Source organism: Gallus gallus, chromosome 8 (genome assembly GCF_016699485.2).
Source record: "Gallus gallus isolate bGalGal1 chromosome 8, bGalGal1.mat.broiler.GRCg7b, whole genome shotgun sequence".
Classification (NCBI taxonomy): Eukaryota; Metazoa; Chordata; class Aves; order Galliformes; family Phasianidae; genus Gallus; species Gallus gallus.
Window position 1 is genome coordinate 15,554,080 of NC_052539.1, and position 19,054 is coordinate 15,573,133.

General features: G+C 39.7%; 1 protein-coding gene across 1 annotated transcript in view; it reads right to left on the reverse strand.

Annotated features, from left to right (window-relative positions):
• Nucleotides 1-5,184: 5,184 nt before the first annotated feature.
• Nucleotides 5,185-19,054, reverse strand: part of HS2ST1 (heparan sulfate 2-O-sulfotransferase 1) — a 72,170-nt gene continuing 58,300 nt past the window's right edge. The window contains exons 3-7 of the mRNA NM_204481.2: nt 15,858-15,943; nt 14,910-15,048; nt 12,758-12,855; nt 11,371-11,528; nt 5,185-9,464 (exon numbers count right to left, since the gene is read on the reverse strand). Of these exons, the coding sequence (NP_989812.1) occupies nt 9,238-9,464; nt 11,371-11,528; nt 12,758-12,855; nt 14,910-15,048; nt 15,858-15,943 (708 nt within the window). The 3' untranslated portion in view covers nt 5,185-9,237. The remainder of the gene's footprint in view (nt 9,465-11,370; nt 11,529-12,757; nt 12,856-14,909; nt 15,049-15,857; nt 15,944-19,054) is intronic.

A 19,054-nucleotide genomic window follows, 5' to 3' on the forward strand; every position in this document is an offset into this window, starting at 1 on the left:
TATCTAGTTTCAACCCCCCTGCTATGTGCAGTGTCACCAGCCACTAGACCAGGCTGCCCAGAGCCACATCCAGCCTGGCCTTGAATGCCTCCAAGGATGAGGCATCTACAACATTCTTGGGCAACCTGTTCCAGTGTGTCACAACCCTCTGTGTGAAAAACTACCTAAGCCTCCCCTCCCTCAATTTAAAACCATTCCTCCTTGTCCTATCACTATCCACCCTTGTAAACAGCCGTTCCCCTGCCTGTTTCTATGCTCCCTTCAAGTATTGGAAGGCCACAATGAGGTCTCTCCAGAGCCTTCTCCAATCTAAACAATCCCAGTTCCCTCAATGTTTTTTTCATAGGAGAGGTGCTACAGCCCTCTGATCATCTTAGTGGCCCTCCTCTGGACCTGTTCCAAGAGCTCTGTGTCCTTCTTGTGCTGGGGGCCCCAGGCCTTGACACACTACCCCAGATGGGGTCTCACAGGAGCTGAGTAGAGGGGGACAATCACCTCCCTCTCCCTGCTGGCCAACCCTTTTTTAATGCAGCCCAGAACACGGTTGGCTTTCCAGGCTGCAGGCACATACTTCTGGCTCATGTCCAGCTTCTTGTCTACCAGGACCCCCAAGTCCTTCTCCACAGGGCATCTTTGGAGCTAGACAACAAGACCTCCAGTTATCAATCCCTGTTCGAAGTTGGATAAACATAATGAGAGGACAACAACATGGAGGACAGTCTATCAACACTGAAAGGATCAACATAGCGTACAGAGAAGAGCACTTTTGGATATCAAACAAGACTTTTCCCACATGTACGAGAAAATGCAAGAAAATAGATGAATTTAAATCAACCCGCATAAGCAAAACATAAAATGCTGCAATACATTTGAATAACCATCACGATATCTATGATTAACTGCAACATCAGAGTTTCTCCATGCTCTCAGTCACAAGGCACGCAGTTGTCCTGGAAAGGACTAAAGGAGCAATAAACTTTACTATAAGGATATTTCACAGGACAAAGATCTTTCAGATTTGTTTCCTACGTGCTAGAACCAAGTAAAACTCAAGCTGCATTGCTCAACAGGTGCAGAGAAGGTGTTTCAGATACACAAAGTTGGGTTTTGAAAGTGCAATGGAGCATCTGCCTAGGCATGCTTTAGTCCTCCTGACTACTGACAATGTTCTCAAACTTGGCTTCCAAAGGTGTCTTTGAATATGACTTTTTGGCTTTGTGATTTGCTCTCCAGTATAATTAAAGAATAGGAACTATGAATATATGTGTAGATACATGATATCAGATACGTATATGAAGACGTTCCTGGCTGGGTGAATTGAAGATGAGGGGTTACAGAACCAAAATGCTTACAGCTACACAAGACAGCTGCAAAACTTTTGTTAATAAAACCTGCCTATAGCAGTCTGATTCTCAGCTCGCCATGCACTTGTCCTGCACAAAGACTAATATAAACAAACAAACAAACAAACAGTGGCAGTTAAAAATCCTTGATGAATTAAGTGACCATCAGATGCAACAAGCAAACACATCCAAGGGGCTGTGTGCGTACTCACTAGCGCTCAGCAGAGTTCAGCACAACCAGCAAGCATTGCCTGACACACAAGATAGGGAGCTCTGCTGCCACCACTACTCTCAAAGGTGATTCTGAGTAAACACTAAGTTTGATAAACCCCCTATTGGAGTTTGACCTCATGTCTTGCAACAATACCTGTGAGATAAGACTTGTCCTTAGGAAGGCTTGTGAACAAATTGCAGCACCTCCCAGGGCCGGCTGAGAAAAGGAAGAGGCGGAATGCAGATGTCATACTCTCACACACTTTTCCTTCCACTTGAGGAAAAAAAAGGCATTGAGAAAGAATGTTTGCTGAGGTGGGAGGGAGTATTGGAATTTTCCTGTTTTGCTGCTTTTGATGTAAAAATTCCCCTTTTGCCTTAGGAAAAAAGAACAATCCACAGCATTTGTTGAGACCTTTTTGTAGGAAAAGCGCTGTGTACGGTATTTTTTGTCAAGTAAACCTCAGGTTTCCAACCATCTCCCAGCAGTAACATTTAGCATTAACAGATGTCTGGCGGGAATCTGCCTGAGACAGTGAACTGGTTCTGTATAAACAGCAAGAAGAAGTATGTAATTTTTGCTTCATGTAATGCTTTCCTCCAGACTTCTTGGATTTGACTTCCACCATGCCATTGCTGACCACTTTATCTTCCAAGAAGCAACGATCACGCTTGAAGAGCAGACAGGACTCCTGGGCGGCACAATCTGCTTTTCCAGAGCCATAGCTTAGCTGTAAGAAGTACTGGATAAAGGTATTTGGACTGGTGTTATAAATAGGAGAGATTTCATTTGTCAGCATGCAAGCCTTGCTTATAATAGCAACGGCCTTGATGGTTGCAACCTTGAATGCATTAACTCAGTCTAGGGAAGGAACTGAAGATCCAAAGCAGATAATTAGTCCAAAGATAGCCATCTTAGCTGTTAACGTTAGAATGGCTGCAATCTCATATTGTGGTTTAGATATCTGCCTACACTTTCCTTTCCACTCTTTACCGTTATCTTCACAGATGCCCTTTATTTCCATATTGACTGCTCTACAGAACTGCTGCCCATCTATTCAGTTATCATTACATAAGGCCCGGAGGCAGGCTTGACAAAGCCAGCCTATAACTGAACGTATCTCCGACAGCCGAGCATTCCTTTTCCCCCTGCCAATTCTCCACATCATGCAACATTTTAAGTTATTAAATTCTAAATAAAGGAGATTAAGAATGCCAAATTCTATTCTGTGCTAAAAATGGTAATCAATATTTGTCAAGACAATAATGCCTTTAGGGCCAGAAGACCATTATTCTCCAGACTTTTTTTCTTTTTAAAGACACAGTTAATGTTTTCCAGTAACTGTTGCATCAGGTCCAAAAGTTCTGGTTGAATTAGGGCATTTCAATTATCACACCAAAGCAGGCATGCTTCTCTCCCAAAACAGAAAAGTGTTGTGCCTTAATAATGCTGAATTTGTTTGAAATACACTGCTTTTTTATTCGAAACAACAGAGTTCATATTAATTATGGGGTGAGCAACATATGCATCTATCAGCAAGGCAGCATTCCTTCTCTTCAAATATCAGAGGAATGCGATACCTATATACTTAAGCTATAACCCCAATTCCCATAGTCACTATTTTAATCTATTTGCTCTATTTGCTCTGAGATTTTTATTTTTATATATATATTTTTTTAAATAAGAAGATGGGTAATTGTTCTCCATGCAATTATTTTGAGATCCACATTTATTACAAAAAAAGTAATTAATGTCTCTGTGCAGCGAATCAGACTGGTATTCAGGACAAGCCTTGTAAACACGCAGAGAGTGGGCAGAGAATGTTTATCACAGTATTTTCCATTTTTATGAGGATGCAGTTGGTTATTATGACAAGGTGAAAGGTCTCAAAGCCTTCATTTTTAGGCCACAGGTGTTCTTTGTAGAGGGTTTTTTTTAATAAAGAGTATTATTAGTCCTTTAAATTAGCTCTTATTGAAAGTTACCACATCTGCGTTATGTGGTAATGAAGCCAGGGGGAGGTCATAGCAGGGGACTTGTGCTTGAAGAAAACATCTGGACATTGCTTTGACATTCACTAGCAACTTCTTGTATTTTATTAAGTAAGGAAATAATACTGAAATCAAATGCAAGACTCGAACGGTAAATAATGAAACGAAAATACGAGACCTTCAAAAAATCTAGCTGTGAAAAACAAACAAAAAAAACCTCCCCTTCTTTGACTTGCCTCTCATGAACTCTGATGAGATTAATTACCTGTGCAAATGGCAGCATCAGTTAAAAAAAAAAAGAAGAGGTTCAGTGAGTACTTAACTCCTATCTGTAACACCACCATCACTCCATCTTGCGCAGGAGCAACTAATGTCATCTTAAATAAAAGACTGTTTGTACTGTAAATTTTGTTGGCTGTCATTTTGTTTACTACATCGTTTCAGAAAAAGACGCAGTGACCTTGGAACATCCTCGATATAGGCTGGGCAATTTCTTCCTTCGCTTCCCACTGGCTGATAGAAGCAGAGACTTTGTTTCCTACGCAGCAATTACGCTTATCTCTTCCAGTGATGGAGTAAGGAAAAGTCTACTTGCAACAAAAGCAGGATTTTAAAGTTTGCAAAGCCCTCAAGAGGAAGATGCTGAGTAACTGCAGCACGGTTCGTAATCATCGTGGCTGACAACTAAACATTTAGGAACTATCGCGTTAGGAAACTTGGCTGGGACAGACAGTTGTTCAGCTCCGTACTGCATGCAGTGAGGAATGTTTATAGGGTAATGTTTACAGTACGCAGCAGAAATCCTAAGCAGTGTGGTACCCACGCTCACTATATTTTCTTGTTTGAAGTGCTTGCCTACAAATGCAAACCACATTTCTATTCTGCTCAAGTTCTTACACCGCACTCATCACCGCAGTAACAGAGCATCTTCCAGTCCCACGGTCATCTGTCATGTCGTTTGTTCTCGCAGGCAGAGAAGCAGGTATGCATCAATCCATTGTTTTAATGCCAATTTTCTGTTCGGTTTTAATATTAAACAACTTTTCATTGACACTTCCCGCACAACGTATGCCCTCTGGAAAGTTATTATATTCCTGGCCAGAAAGCCCAATGAAAATTCGAAAGGCTTATTTATAAATGCGTTTGGTTATAGCTATATGAAATGATTACAGATGAACTACGCTGCAGCTCACTCCTCCCCGCCGCAATCACAATAACTGCAAATGAAGTTCACGGTACTGCATGACAACATGTTCCAGAAGATCATTTCCCGTGAATGTAACATACAAATATTAAGACAGGACACCAGACTTCTTTTTTTTTTTTTCCCCTTCCCACTGGGCGTTTTATTTTAGAGCATTTGCATTAGGTAATCAACTGAAACACTTCAACAACAGAAAGCTGGCAGCATAATAAGGAAAAATGGAGATTATTTCTCAAACAGCTGTGACAAAATGGTTTCAAGTTGGAATAGTATTGCACAAACGAATCAGTTTACGGAGAGTGAGAGGGAGCGAGCATCTTCAACATGGATTGTGAGGAAAAAAGGCACTATTTAGCTGAGTGTGTATTCAAAAAGAAAAGAGTCATGAAGAACAATCCATGTTTTTCAAAATTACATTCAGTACTACTTTAGAAATGCTCACAAACCTGTCTCTTTTTTTTTTCTTTTTTTTTTTTCTTTTTTACAGAAGCTACGGAAAGCTGCTGATGTAGATACAAGACAGTACAAGGGTATAAACATTTATAATTATGCTCCAGAAAAGTCTTCATGAAGAGGGCTCTTCCTATAAATACTGCTGCAGAGGCTACCTAGTTGCATAGGCTCAAAGTAAAGGATGCATCCATGCAACTCAGTAGCGCCACAGTTTCTTTATCTCTAGTAGTCATAAAATAAGCTCTAATTTTGAAGAGCTAAATTGGCAGTGCATTTGAATCAGGTTTTTCCACTGACTGCAAAGCAGCACAGTTCAGTCAGCATCATCCATATGACTCTTGTCACATACTCATTTAGCAACACTAGGTAATCTTAATGGAAAATGTTAACAGAATTATAACAGAAAACAACTGAATTTTCCCTGATATTAAAATAAGACTGCTCTGAGATCATAAACAAGGAAATGTGTATTCCTGGAACACAAAAATAGCCACATATAAGGCATTTCAAATGACCTGGATGGACTGCTTCTTCCTTTGTCATATTGTATAGCAATCATTTTTTGTGCCTGTTTGAAAATGAAGTTATGATCACACCATTAAAGACTGCACGAAAAGAAATCCAGAGTGAACTGGAATGTGTACACATAGGACATCCTACACCCTAGAACTGTGTCTGCTTGTAGATGCACAAGAAAACAGGGATGAAATTCTTCTTGCGTGGATGCGGAATTGATATGGGAAGGAGCAAAGAACACTGCTGCTCTCCTGTCAGCACTGCCCCATATATCTCAAGTGCTCCAGGCATGCTGGAGTTATGGCTATGTAGTCTTCAGCACAGCTGAACCAAGTGCCATATAGCGACAACCATGAGTTTCAACAGGGCTAGGATTTTGCACAAAATCTGAATGTTTGTTTTGTACAAAAAGTATGGAACTGCGTAACAGGATCTACTCTCGGCTATAATTCTGAGGATTTCAGCACCTTTCAAATGAACTTAGCCCAGCAAAAATCAAATCTCACTGCTGTGCAGAGTCTGCAGTGACTTCAGTTCAAAGATCTGTGTTCAGGAGGCTGCATAGTAAGTCTACTGAACCTGCAATAACAGAAGTCTATGTATTGCTGCTTTTCATGTTAACTCATTCAGGGGAAATGCACAAGATAAATTCCGTTCATATACTGCAGAATGTTTTTAATGCCAACAGACAGCAGGTTATTCATAATTCTTAAAGCTCGTTTTCCTAAACTCTCTGCTTATAGGAAATCAAAGTTTGACAGTTCTTATTTCAAAAGAGTCCAAAAAAGTTCACAGCTGACTGGATGGCAGCACTAGATAGAAAAGCAGACATATGCCTCCTTTCCGTGCTCCACAGACAGTAATGTTTTCAGAGCACACCTAAAAAATGATCAGCTCTCCATTGGTAGCTAGCTTTTTTTTAAAAACACTTAAGCTCGTTTGCTTCCACCCTGTCAGTTCACAGCAAAGAAGAGGAAGTAAATCAAATGTTTCATATGAACTATGAAAAATATATTGCTCTCTGAAGTAAAAAATAAAATGTATTTTTCTACTGTTACTGAGGGCTCCTTTCAGAAATCTTAAATCCTGGGGGGGAAAAAAAAGAAGAAAAAAAAGAAAAAAAAAACTTTTAACATTGCTTATGAAATAGAAAACTTCCATAGATTGAATAGGCTTTGCCTACTGTGTTCTTGTCAATATAGATGTATTTGTATAAATACCTTTTTCATTACTTGGGTGAATGTTGTATTTTCACTTAGTAAATGCTGCTGTACTCTTAAAAAGGTGCTCTTCTGAAGAACTTTGAAGACAACTCAAGAAGGTAAACCAATCCAAATTATAATGAAGGAAAACAATTTAGTCGATCCATCTAAAACAGAACTATCACTTAATAGATAATCTTCACTGGGATTATAAATATTCCTTTAATTTTATAACAGAGCGGTAACTTTTTTTTGGAAGTTTTTAGCTCTCCATTTGCTACTTCTTATGTATGACTCCTCAGCTCCTTCCTTTAGCTAGGAAACACGTTGCCATGTGTGAACGCATTCCCAAGCATCAACATGACATGGCATTATTAATGACGTCAGTAGAGAAGAACTGGAACAGGAAATCTTATGCGGGGCTCACACTATATAAATGGTAAGCTACCAGAAGGAACTTCCCTGGTTATTTGGGAAGAACAATGAGGTCTATTTTTGAAATTCAAAAAGAAAATCCAAGAAAACAAAGAAAACACAAGATGTACTTGACAGTCTCTCATTATCCTGTCTGTAATTGGACTGTTGCTTTTGGCTGCAGACACCCCGTTCACAGACCATTTTCCATTTCCTTTGTTTTCGTTACAAGAACAAGCTGACTAAAGAAACTCCACTTGGTAATTTTAAACTAAGCCTTCAGCATCATCCCTTAGGAATTAAAACCTTTACAATCCCCTCCCCCCGCCGTTTTTTTACTCCTATCTTTGTCTCCTCTGTGCCTTCTCTCCTGTCAAACTCAATGAAAAGCACTTTAAGCAAAGGCAGGTGTAAGATGTGTAAATACTCGTATTTAAGAAAATCCAATAGGAAACGAATTCTTATAGTTCTCCACTGCCATTTGCTATAATGCAGTGGCCCCAAACATCTGTTCTCAAATTTCAATTTACTTGATCTACCAGGTGTTTCACATTGCTAATAACGGCAACTCACAAATTTACAATAGTCACATAAGGCAGTTACATAAATACAATTATGTCAAGTTCACTGCATCTTTCTCAATCAGACTACACATCACAATTGTCTTCTTTTCCTCTTAATATAACAAAAGGATGAAAGCTACGTTTCTGTAAAGAGAATCCCTGGACAACATTCTAGTTTTAAAGTCATAGAGGTCACTGAAGTGCATTTCAGCAATATCCAACAGTTAACTCAACCAGGAAGTATATGTGATGTCTTTTTTTTGCTTTACACGTAACAGAACCGGTGCAAAAAAACCCACTTCAAACAAGTTACTTTAAACCTTTTGGTCCAAATACATAAAATAAGCAGTATTTACAGCATTTTACTCCTTTTGTAAATGCAATGCTTTAAAACACATTATAAAGCACCTTAGTAAAAATATTCTACAGGTAAAAGTATTGAAGTAGTAGGAAAACCCTAACCATACCACAGCTCACTAGTGGAGTCATAATATGGATTCACCAATACCTCAGCTTACAATAATTACAAAGAATCCATGGAGGAACTTCATACTGATTTTGCTATTTTTGTACCACTGTGTAAGTGCCGACTATAACTGCAGACAAAACCAACTTTCCTTGCAGTTTTCCCAACCTCAGTCAAGTGGTGGTGGGCATAAAACACAACAACAAAAAAATCCCACTGCTCTGATTCTTTAACTTCTTACAATCTTCATGTGGAAATGATGTTTTAACGCTAACGATTAGTCATAATTTCTTTTTAATAAAACCACAAATATAAATGTGGGCAATTCCAGTGGCAGCAGCATTTCTCGGCAGAACATGATTAACTATCCCAATCAGCATCGTGTGACGCGATTCACAAAAACAAAGCACAGATGTCAACCAGTTATTAACACTACTCATATAGTATACAACCAAGATTTCCATGTTGAAAGCTGGGAAAAAATGACTTCCTCTTCACAGAAGTATAAATGAAAATAAATTGCTCTGAAAATTAAAAAAGAGCATTAACAGAAGCATTTTTTTTTCTTTATATTTTCAACTAGAACTGCTGTGTGTTAATTGCTCCAAATTAAAGTGAAGATTTCCTCAGGTAAAGGGTATTAACTCCCACTGAAAGTATTAGTTAGATAAAAGACATGAAGCTTTTGCTTCTGGATTACCAACACAGTTAGTCAGTATCCAACGCCCTGGAGGTGATCCACAGCCCACTTTTCTTGGACCTATAGAGAAACATCTTGGAGGTCTAACAAGCAATCTAGTTTCCATGGCTGAGGACTAAGATGATGATGTGACCAAAGATTTAGGTCCGTAAATCTGAAAGTATTATGTTCTTAGTTTGATTTGGGGTAAATCTTTTCATAGAAAAAGTTTTGAGCCAGGATGTACAATTCTCCATCTTTTTCCCGGACTGCGTGTGCTCTGACAAACTGAAATTGCTCCAGTGCAAATTCATAGAACTCATTCTCCATTTTCCAGATTTCAGACTGTTGCAGCTTGGCAATAGTTTCTTTTGTGGGAAGTTTTTTCTCAGTTGTTTTCCTAAGATGAGACTTCTTTCCTAAATGCAAAATGAAAGCAATAACTTCACTTTAAAGTTCACGTGATGAAAAAATGTAAACAGTCCTTTTATTTACAGTTTTACACTCTCAGTATGTTGATAAACTGTACTGGAAGTGACACAGCTTAATCCAGAGTTTATTAACACAATATGTGGGGCTGGAACATTGCAGTCCCTCACTAAACGTTAATGAATTTTGGATCAGTTCTTACAATTCTTTCTTCTCAGCCTAATAAACCCAGCCAATGAACATTTCATTCAAGGAACAGGATTACTTCACATAATGTACTTGGAGCAAGATTAGTCCTACAGAATTAATTATTTAGATGTTAATCTGGTATCAAATGTTAAAGAGTTTTACAAACTGCAGAGCCAGATACTTCTCTCATTAGAGAAAGATGACAAAAGTGATGACAGTACTTTCCTTAAGCAGCGCTATCTGTTGCTTTATATTAAATTTAATTATACTGAATTTGTCAATACTACATAAGTTGCATGAGCAGCTCCCACAAAGTGAGCTGTTATCTATATATGCATCTCATTATGATAGAAATACTTGGACCTTTGTATCCCAAGTAATCCAATGGTTTGGGGAAGCAAAACAATCTTGCATCGAGAATGCTTTCACGTAGAAAGAAATAAATTCACAGAGAACCTAAACTGCAAATACTGTGTGAAGGGCAGTAGTCTATGAGCAGGCAAAAGGTGCAGAGAAAAGTAACAAATGTAAGATAGTTTCAGCAGAAGAAAGGACTCAGGTCAGAATTCTTCAGCACTTTCCCCAGGATTCTTGTCAGTGTTGTGGTGAGTTTCTGAGGACTTTTTAAAAGTCAGCGGATGGAAGAAAAGCTCTCCAAAGAACAAAAGTTACCCTCCAAAGTGCATTTTGCTCACTGTTGGGAACTGATGATAACCAATAGTGATAACTGTCACATGCTTGTCCTATTCTTACACATTTCTGCTGACGTGAGCTAATGGCCACCTCCAGAAACCAGACACTGAGCTTTACGTATTTAATTAAGTATTCATGAGCTGTATGGATCTTCAGTCTGACAAAGAAATCCTATGATACATCCTGTATAACAGCATTCAGAGTTCTCCACAAAACTCATTGTTTCTGAATACGATGTGTAGAATTTTTCATGTTAACTTTTCAGTTTATGTGATATCATTTTGCTCTCTGTGTCCTGGCCTTCCTTAACTAAATTATCCAGAGGCAGTCTTCAAAACTTCTTCTGCATTATCAGTGACTGATTTTAAAAATGTTCGAGCTAAAGAGAAATTACTTCAGTTTTTGAAATCACTGCAATAAAAGCAAATTTAAGGAAGCCACTTGAACAAAAAACATCTGTTTTTCTGTTTAAAACTCATTTTTCTTCCACTTCATTACTTGAAGATCTGAATTTTCATTTTGAACACAGGTGCTTTTTTGTTGCTGCTGTTTTTGAAATGAAAACCCATCTAAAACAAAGCTCATTTTGCACAGTTAACTAGGTTGTACCAAGAACAGAATTTCAACAGGGCTTCCTAAGAAACAGAAATGTTCCACTACCAACCACTTCACGTAGCTGAAACCCTTTATAGGTTAAAATAGCACGACTTTTCAAAAGTGTTATGACAAACATCTGCCCCAATTTCCAATTTCCCAATTAAGTATATATGTTGAGTGTCTGTGGTTTGCAAATGTGGCACACTTAATACAACTGCTTTTACCCCAGTCTTCAGTGTAACAAATTGCATAAGACAGAGAGTTTTCTTTAAAGAGTCCCTCTGTTTTGTAGGAACATCATTCAACTGAGAGGCAAACTTCATGGACTTTTAAAACCATTCACGTAGATTTAAATAATTCACATTTTAAATGGTGATAAGAGGATGAAAGGGATATAGAAATCAACCATTTCAATACCTGTCCGGTACAGTTCTGTGGCACCCCTGAAGAACCGGGGCAAAGCTGCCTCCAATAACATGATGAAATCTTCAAGCTCTTCAGTAACTCCCACGAGGAAGTATTCATTAATCAGGTTGTACTTGGCTTGTTCCAAAGCCCATCTGCTTCCCACATTCCTAAAATGGCAGAGGACAATTACAACAAGTTCCGATGTAAGCCAACAATCCTTGGTCCCTAGATGAAGATTACTTCATAACAGGACATTTATGTAAGAAAGGCAAGACATAACTATTTCTACCTTTATTTCCCTTTCCCATTTCTATTATCCGTGCTCGCATCTAAAATTTCACACCGTATGGTATGTGGTTACTGTCTCTATTACTGCAATTTTCAGACGATTTGCATTTTCTTCACATTCACATTAGATACCACAAACAATCCTGGTAGGAATACACCTTCTCTTTCGCATCCTATAAGCCTGATTGTGCACTAGAAAGTCACTGTAAGTAATGGGAGGACTTCCCTTTTGAGCGACAAAGAGAAACTGAACTAACCGTTCCCTCCTTTTTAGCTCTAGTCAGGGTGAAAAATATAGGTTCAGACTTCCTTCTTTCTTTCCCTGCTTGTCCACCTGTCTGACCAACAGGCACTGAAAGATGATTTCCCAAGTGATCACTTGCTTTGCTTATGAGAAGTTAATTCCATTTGGATGAACGGTACCTGTGGTAAATAATTCTCCTTGATTTCACTCGGAATCCTTCAAATAACTTTTGTGTCAGTTTTGTCTTTTCATATACTACTATTTGCTGTATTACATAGTACTAGAAAGCAATTATTTTATATGAGCAAGCAGTTTTCTAATTTTGGTTTGCTAAACAGTTCTTTAAAGTCTGAGCCATTGTTATAAAACATCTGCATTGACAGATGGACACTATTTGCTTTTCTTTCAGATACTGCTGTGTAACACTGACTACAGGAAGTCTGGGAGAGGTTTAAGTAGACAAATTTATCCAGAACTCAAATACTTCATCTTTCTCAGAGACTCTTGGAGCTGGAAGCAAGTATCCACATTCAGAAAGACAGATCCTGTAGCCTGATGGAACAGAAAAATTTCAAGACTCCACATCTACAAACAATAATTTTTAAAAAAGGAAATCATTTGTTTTTCTCCAGAGCACTGCTGACACAGTATTCTAACATACTGCTTTCTTAGAGTGCTGCAAGACTGCTTCAGTAAAGTGCTTTTCAAAGCGCCTGCAGAAGAAAACACATTAGTAAAGTACCTGCTGCTAAACTTCATCCAGTTCTTCATGCTTTCCCCAACTGTACTACACAGTCAGGTTTGTTAATATCGGATTTGAGTGATGACAAACACAACTAACTTAAGCCACATTTATCTCCCTACCAGCACTCGGAGCTGTGGCCACAGAAGAATGGAATTTGAAGCCAAAGTTTCTCTGGAGCACAGTCTGACCCTCCAGCTGCCACACATTCATCAAAGGTCTGGAACAGAGACAACACGGAGCTGAGTATGTGGATGAAGCATCTCGACCTTGTTAGCTGCTAGATGTACTGGGGACCGAAAAACACAAGATATGCAAAAGAAAAAATAAACTAATAGTTTCAAGTCCTGCTCATGCAGTATTTTACTGGGAGGACCTCACTGTCCAATTTAAATAGTATTTGGAAAGCCTTTTATAAATTGAAGTAATCAGCAATTGGATCGTACTTGTGCCCCTCGCAAAGGTTGTATATCAAAGCAAGCAAAAACAGCCATTAAGTGCTGGTATTGGCCTTTTTCCATTACGATAGAAGTTACTGAACATACAGTGTCAAACGTCACCAGGACTTGTGCAGTACTGGAACAGCTGGATCCTCAGAGCATAGAACACCGTGCCATTTGTGCTGTAGATTAAAGGATGTTCTATTACATTTTAAATGTTATGACAAAGAACTAATCAGAAGTGAAAGAAAGTTGTTCACTGGGTAACTGAACATTCCAAACAACAGCCCTGTACATGGGCAGGCAGCTGTAGCAGCAATTTCAATTACAGTAACACAGTTACGATAAAAACCCCATTAGCATTGTAAAGAATTTCTAAGTATTTTATTTGGTCAGCATAGAAAATAACATCACACAGTATTTTTAATCAAGATGTGAACTACTTACTGGGGATATATATATATATTTAATCTAATAATGAGTAAGTGATCACACAGATGAGTGTTTAGATTATTTTTTTTCTGTGCAATTACAATTTTCTATTCAAACCAGGAAAGTAAAAATGCATTTGTTTAATTCTTCCATGTCAGAACAAGGACAGCATCCTTTGCTTTTATTTTGAGGTAAGGATCCCGAAGTAAGGTGAAAAATGTAAGGATACCATACAAAACAGGGATTAACCTGTGGTGTCTTCTGAACTGCGCTGAGTATCAAATAGCTGTTTCGTGTCACACATCTCAGATGAAGACACAGTTTGACTAAGAAAACAGGACATCGGTATGCATTCGCTACAATAGTCCTCCAGAGGGATTCTGGTCTGATTCACCATATAAATTCGGTCTGATTCACTTATAAATTTATAGCATCAGCATTACCTAAAAATTAAATCGCTTAAATGCATCTCCTAACCTACAAATGGATGTACCAACTATGGAGTGGCCCCAATCAAAAGAATAGCTGCCATTGCTTATTGTTGGATATTTTATAGTTAGAATGTGTAAGAGAATGCAACTACTTTTTTAACTAAGATGATATAGAAGTTCCCTTCCTCACGTCCTCCTCCACTGATACCTTGACTGCTCCGTCCAGAGACTTTGAGGAATACTTTACAGCCTCTGTTCCTGGAGCCAAGCACACTGTAACTTTTCAAGTACAGAGGTATAGGAAGAAAACTAAGAACTCTCCCACATGTATGGTGTGGTACGGATGGGGAAGGTTAATGGTAAAATGAATACTGAGGTTCCACCTAGTGAAGGCACATCTTTAAACCATATTTTTGACCTTCCCTAATTTTAACATGAAGAGCTATCAGTGATTCTGTGTTACCAGAATCAGAAGGTACATCAGTCACTGTTACACACACTGCATTTGAATCAGCCTACTGTTGAACTTACTGAATTTTTACCCAATATGTGTGAGAATGACACTGTCTGTGCACATACAGCTCTATTGAAACGCTATGGAAAAGTGCATTACCTGATCCAAAGACAGCGAAAGAAGCCCTAAGATCAAATCAATTCACTTCCAATGGACTAGAGATGCTTTCAGGACAAGCTACGTCGGTATGTCGGTGACAAAACAAAATAAAAAAGCAAGCAAGCAAGCGAACAAACAGAAAACCATTAACGCAGCGTAGAAATCCAACACAGAGCCTAACTTCAACGACGGCTCTGCGGGCTCCGCCTATGCCGGAAGGGGGCGCCAAAGGCCGGGGGAGCGCGGCGGGAGCGGCACGGCGGCCCCGGGCTGCGGCGGGAGGGGATCAGCGCCTATTTCCTGCGTTGCTTTTTGTTGCCTCGGGTCAGAACGCCGTGTATTACAGAGTGTACTTTACCTTCTTATCCCCCTGTTTTCTCCTTCGTAGCCCTGGTCTGTAATCGTCTCCAAAGCGCAGAAAGTAATAATAAGAAACTAGCCGTTCTATGGGATCTCTTATGACGTTTATGTAAATGGGTTTCTTTTTAACACCAAATCTAAAGGAAAAGAGGGGAAAAAAAAAGTCTTTTAAAGGTGAAATCGAAGCTTCACATCTAATACTTAGGAGCCAGCCTCTACGACACAACGGAAACCTATCTACAGAGCAGGTGCTGGAGAGAGGAAGCTTAACGCTCCTTCCTCCCACCCCAGGGCAGGACGTGGATGTTGAAAGTCAGTTCAATTTCAGTTCTCAGTGACCATTCCTTATTTATTTAATGAAACAAAATGGAAATACTCTCGCACAGCAGACACTGCGCATCTGCACAGCTATCCCTGACTCCAGAAACGGGCCTGTTAAACCAGCAGCTATAGATTTGTTCCTAATAAATAGACACGGGGTACTGAGTCCCTGCCTGCTGCTGCTGCCCTGCCAACCCACGCTGTGCAGTGAGGAAGGGCCCTCCCGGCCGGGCTCCGGCTGGAAAAGACGTGAACTCTCGGCAGCAGAGACAGCTCTGAGCCCACCCATTACCGGGGCTGATTCTGCACGGCTCTGCTTGTTAAATACGAGCTTAAGGCAGCGTCTGCAATCATACCGATTTCTCCATCAGAGATATTTCTTCTTCCTCAGACATCTACCTAAGCTGGCTTTTATTTACTGAGGCACAAAGTAGAAGCGTGATGAAATGAGTGGGTGAGCTCACGGGACGGGTGAGAAACTCGAGCCACCCCTGAAAATCCCAACTAACCACCGCTCCTCCCGGGAAATTCAGCACTTGTAGCATTTCCATCGCCAGAGGGCGGCAGTATCCCGGATGGAGCCAAACGGCTGCGCTACGCTACAGATAAATGAGCGGTAACGTACTTCGCAAAGTCCAAATACGATACGTGTCCGTGGTAAAATCCTGGTTTCATTTCCTTCCAGGAAGTCACGTTCTTCACAAACCGAACCTGTAAAAGCGGACAGCAGGATTTCTGTGCAGCTGGAACGCATTAAGCCACGCCTGACAAATGGGGGCATCTCGTTACTTTAAGGAAAAGCGTACGATGCATTAGAAGAAAATCTAAAGTAACTTTGAATACTATGAAATAATTTGTGCCAAATAATGTTCGACTCTTCTGCAAGCATACCTGTGACTCATTTTAGGCAATCCCAACTTCATGATCTGAAACTAAGCAAAGCAGCACACAGCCGGCAGAAGAGCAGTTCCATAAATGCTATAGCAACATTAACAGTGCAAACAACTTTTTGTCAGTCTCCCATTTGTCATTGGAGAGGAACACAGAATTTTGTTGGCTGTAAGCATAAATGCAGCACACCTTTGATGGAATTGTGTGGCCTGTACTCAGTTCCTCAAGTAACAGCATCCCACATTCACAAACATTTTCTTAGACCTACTTTACTGGGACGTGAGAAACAAATCTGATGGCTTATTTGCTTCCCCTCCCAAATGCAATTCATGAGTAATCCAGAAATTTTGTAGATTTATAAAGAGTAAATTAGATCTGCAGATTATCACCTTGAATAGTTACCTCAAGTTTTGTCTCTCGGTGAAGCTTCCATGCTAAAGTACGAATTAGCCCTGAAACAAAGGCTGATACACCAGTGCCAGTAAACTTAATAAAAAGCAGGAACAGCTTTACATTACAAAGGTAAAAACACCCAAAATAGGGAATATGTCCCAAAGCAGGAGGTATGATTAAGTGGGAAGTACGAATCCTGATATAGCTTGCCTTTATCAGATGAGCAGAATATTTTAGCGTTAAAGCATTTAGCTCTGAAAATTATTTTAGAACTAGTGAATTGGATAATAAAAAGGTAAAGTTGTACTGCCTGACCTGTGTGATGATGCTACACCATTTCTGAAGGTGAGAATTAGAAGACAGACCTTTGTTCCCCCATATATCTATAGTATCTCTTTTGTTATACAGTGCACAAATTAGAACAAAGATACTGAGGTGAAAAGAAAAAAAAAAGTCATAGAACAGGAGTTTGAGAGCTCAAGACAACACATTAACATCCTCTCTAAGGTATAATATGAGGGCTTCTCCAAAAGTAACGCTTCCTGTTTTATTATGTTGGCCCACAATGTCAGAGGTGGATGTTGGTGGTATGGCAGTAGAGGTTGTGCTGTCCCACCAATACCCCATTATAGTTTGTAGCCGTCTGACAGCCGGCAGCAGAGGGGCAGTCTGACAGGATGGTGTCTGACATGGAGGTGAGGATGAAGCAAAGGAGCGTCACTGAATTTGTCCGTGAGGGAAAAAAAGCACCCGCTGACATTCATCACCACTCGCTGAACATTGATAGAGACCAAAGAGTGGATGTGAGCACAGTGAGGCAGTGGGTGGTGTGTTCCAGCAGTGGTGACAGCGGCTCACCTCCACTGATGCACATTTTTACAAGCACAGCATGCAGGCTCTTGTTCATTGCTCGTGAAAACGCACAGCTCATGGTGGTGACTGTTTTAATAGTGGTTTATAGACCATAGTTTGCTCTATCAAATAGTGTTATTGTGCTCTTCACATCTGTTCTTGTTTCCGTGGAAATAAATAGGAGGCATTACTTTCGGAGAGACCTATGTGGATTCAGCATGTCCCAAAAACAAGAAACAAACACAAACCAATGAAGATTTCAAAAGCCAGGACTGGCCTGTTATAATACTGGCTCCTCACAAGTGCAAAACTTGCTATCAAGGACTCAACACGGTTGATAATCATTTACTTATTTCCTCAGACACTGACTCTTGGACTCATGCAATACAAATGGACATCGGTTTCCAATAACACTCAGCACTCTCTTTTTCAGCCCACAAGTCTCACAGTCTGTGGCATTTCACAATTCAAACCATACATTGCACATGAAAAACTGTGGTAAATCTATCTGAAAAGCACTGCAGAACATTATACGGTGGTGTTCCATAAACTGCACTGGCTTTCTGCCTTGTTTTGTCTGCAGCACGTATGATAATATAGCTATGCCAGTTGGAATTCAGCTGAACTACCTATGCTACTACTGAAACAAACCCCACTTCCATTGATGACACCTTTCTAAGATTAAAGACGATATTTTTAATGGAGAACCTCGAGAAGCTTCTTCAATGGAAAGTACACACTATCCTCTCCCCCAGTCCCCGAAATATCACAGTTAATTGCTACAACTCTGCAAGATAATCAGTTATATTATGCATTTTGTATAATCCGGCATGCAAATAAAAGCACTCGTTTTAATTATGCTTCCATGAGCAAGGTTTCTGGTGTACCAGCTAGAGTTCTGATCGTACCAGACACAGGAAAATGTTAACTGCACATTCCCAAGGGTCACTCGTGTCTTAGATCTCCGCTCTACCATCTGCTACCTTACCTTATACGTGCCAGTAATCCTTCTTTAAAAAACAAAACACATTTGCCTTAGAATGTCTTTGCTAAGGAAATATTTTTTTTTATGATCACAGAGCAGGGTTATTGCAGAAGAAATTACAATTTCTGTAGTACAACAAGAGACCTGAGCGGATGTTCTAGCCTTTTATTAGCTTTAGCACTAATGCCAGCGCAGCTAACAGTAAGGCTAGGAAGGTTTTATGTGACATTTACATCTGCCTTAAGATACAGACGAGCAACACACAGTGCCCCTGAGAATACAAGTTTTCAACACCTATACCTCGCCTGCAGGCAAGAGATGCTTTTTCCCTTCTTTCCCATAGTTTGCGGTCTTCCAGAAGTCAGAACTGTTCCAGGCCACAGCCTAACGAGTCCAGATTCACACATTTTTAGGGCAGAGATAAATACAGCTTGCTGATTCTTGCTGTTAAATATGATAAATGTTATTTTTCTCTTCAGGGCTCAGCAGATACTGCAGCTTTCAAGAGACTGAACCCAACTGAATAAAATTGGAGGTTACTTTAAAGTTCAGATAGATGTGAATGGAATTCCTGTGAAGTTGTTTCATGGGGCTTTTATATAATCAGCTACAAAGTTGCTTCACAGCCTTTTAGTAAGTGAGAAATCGACTGAGCTTCACTGAATTAAAAAGTCAGATCAAAAGTACTCTGGGGGCGTAAG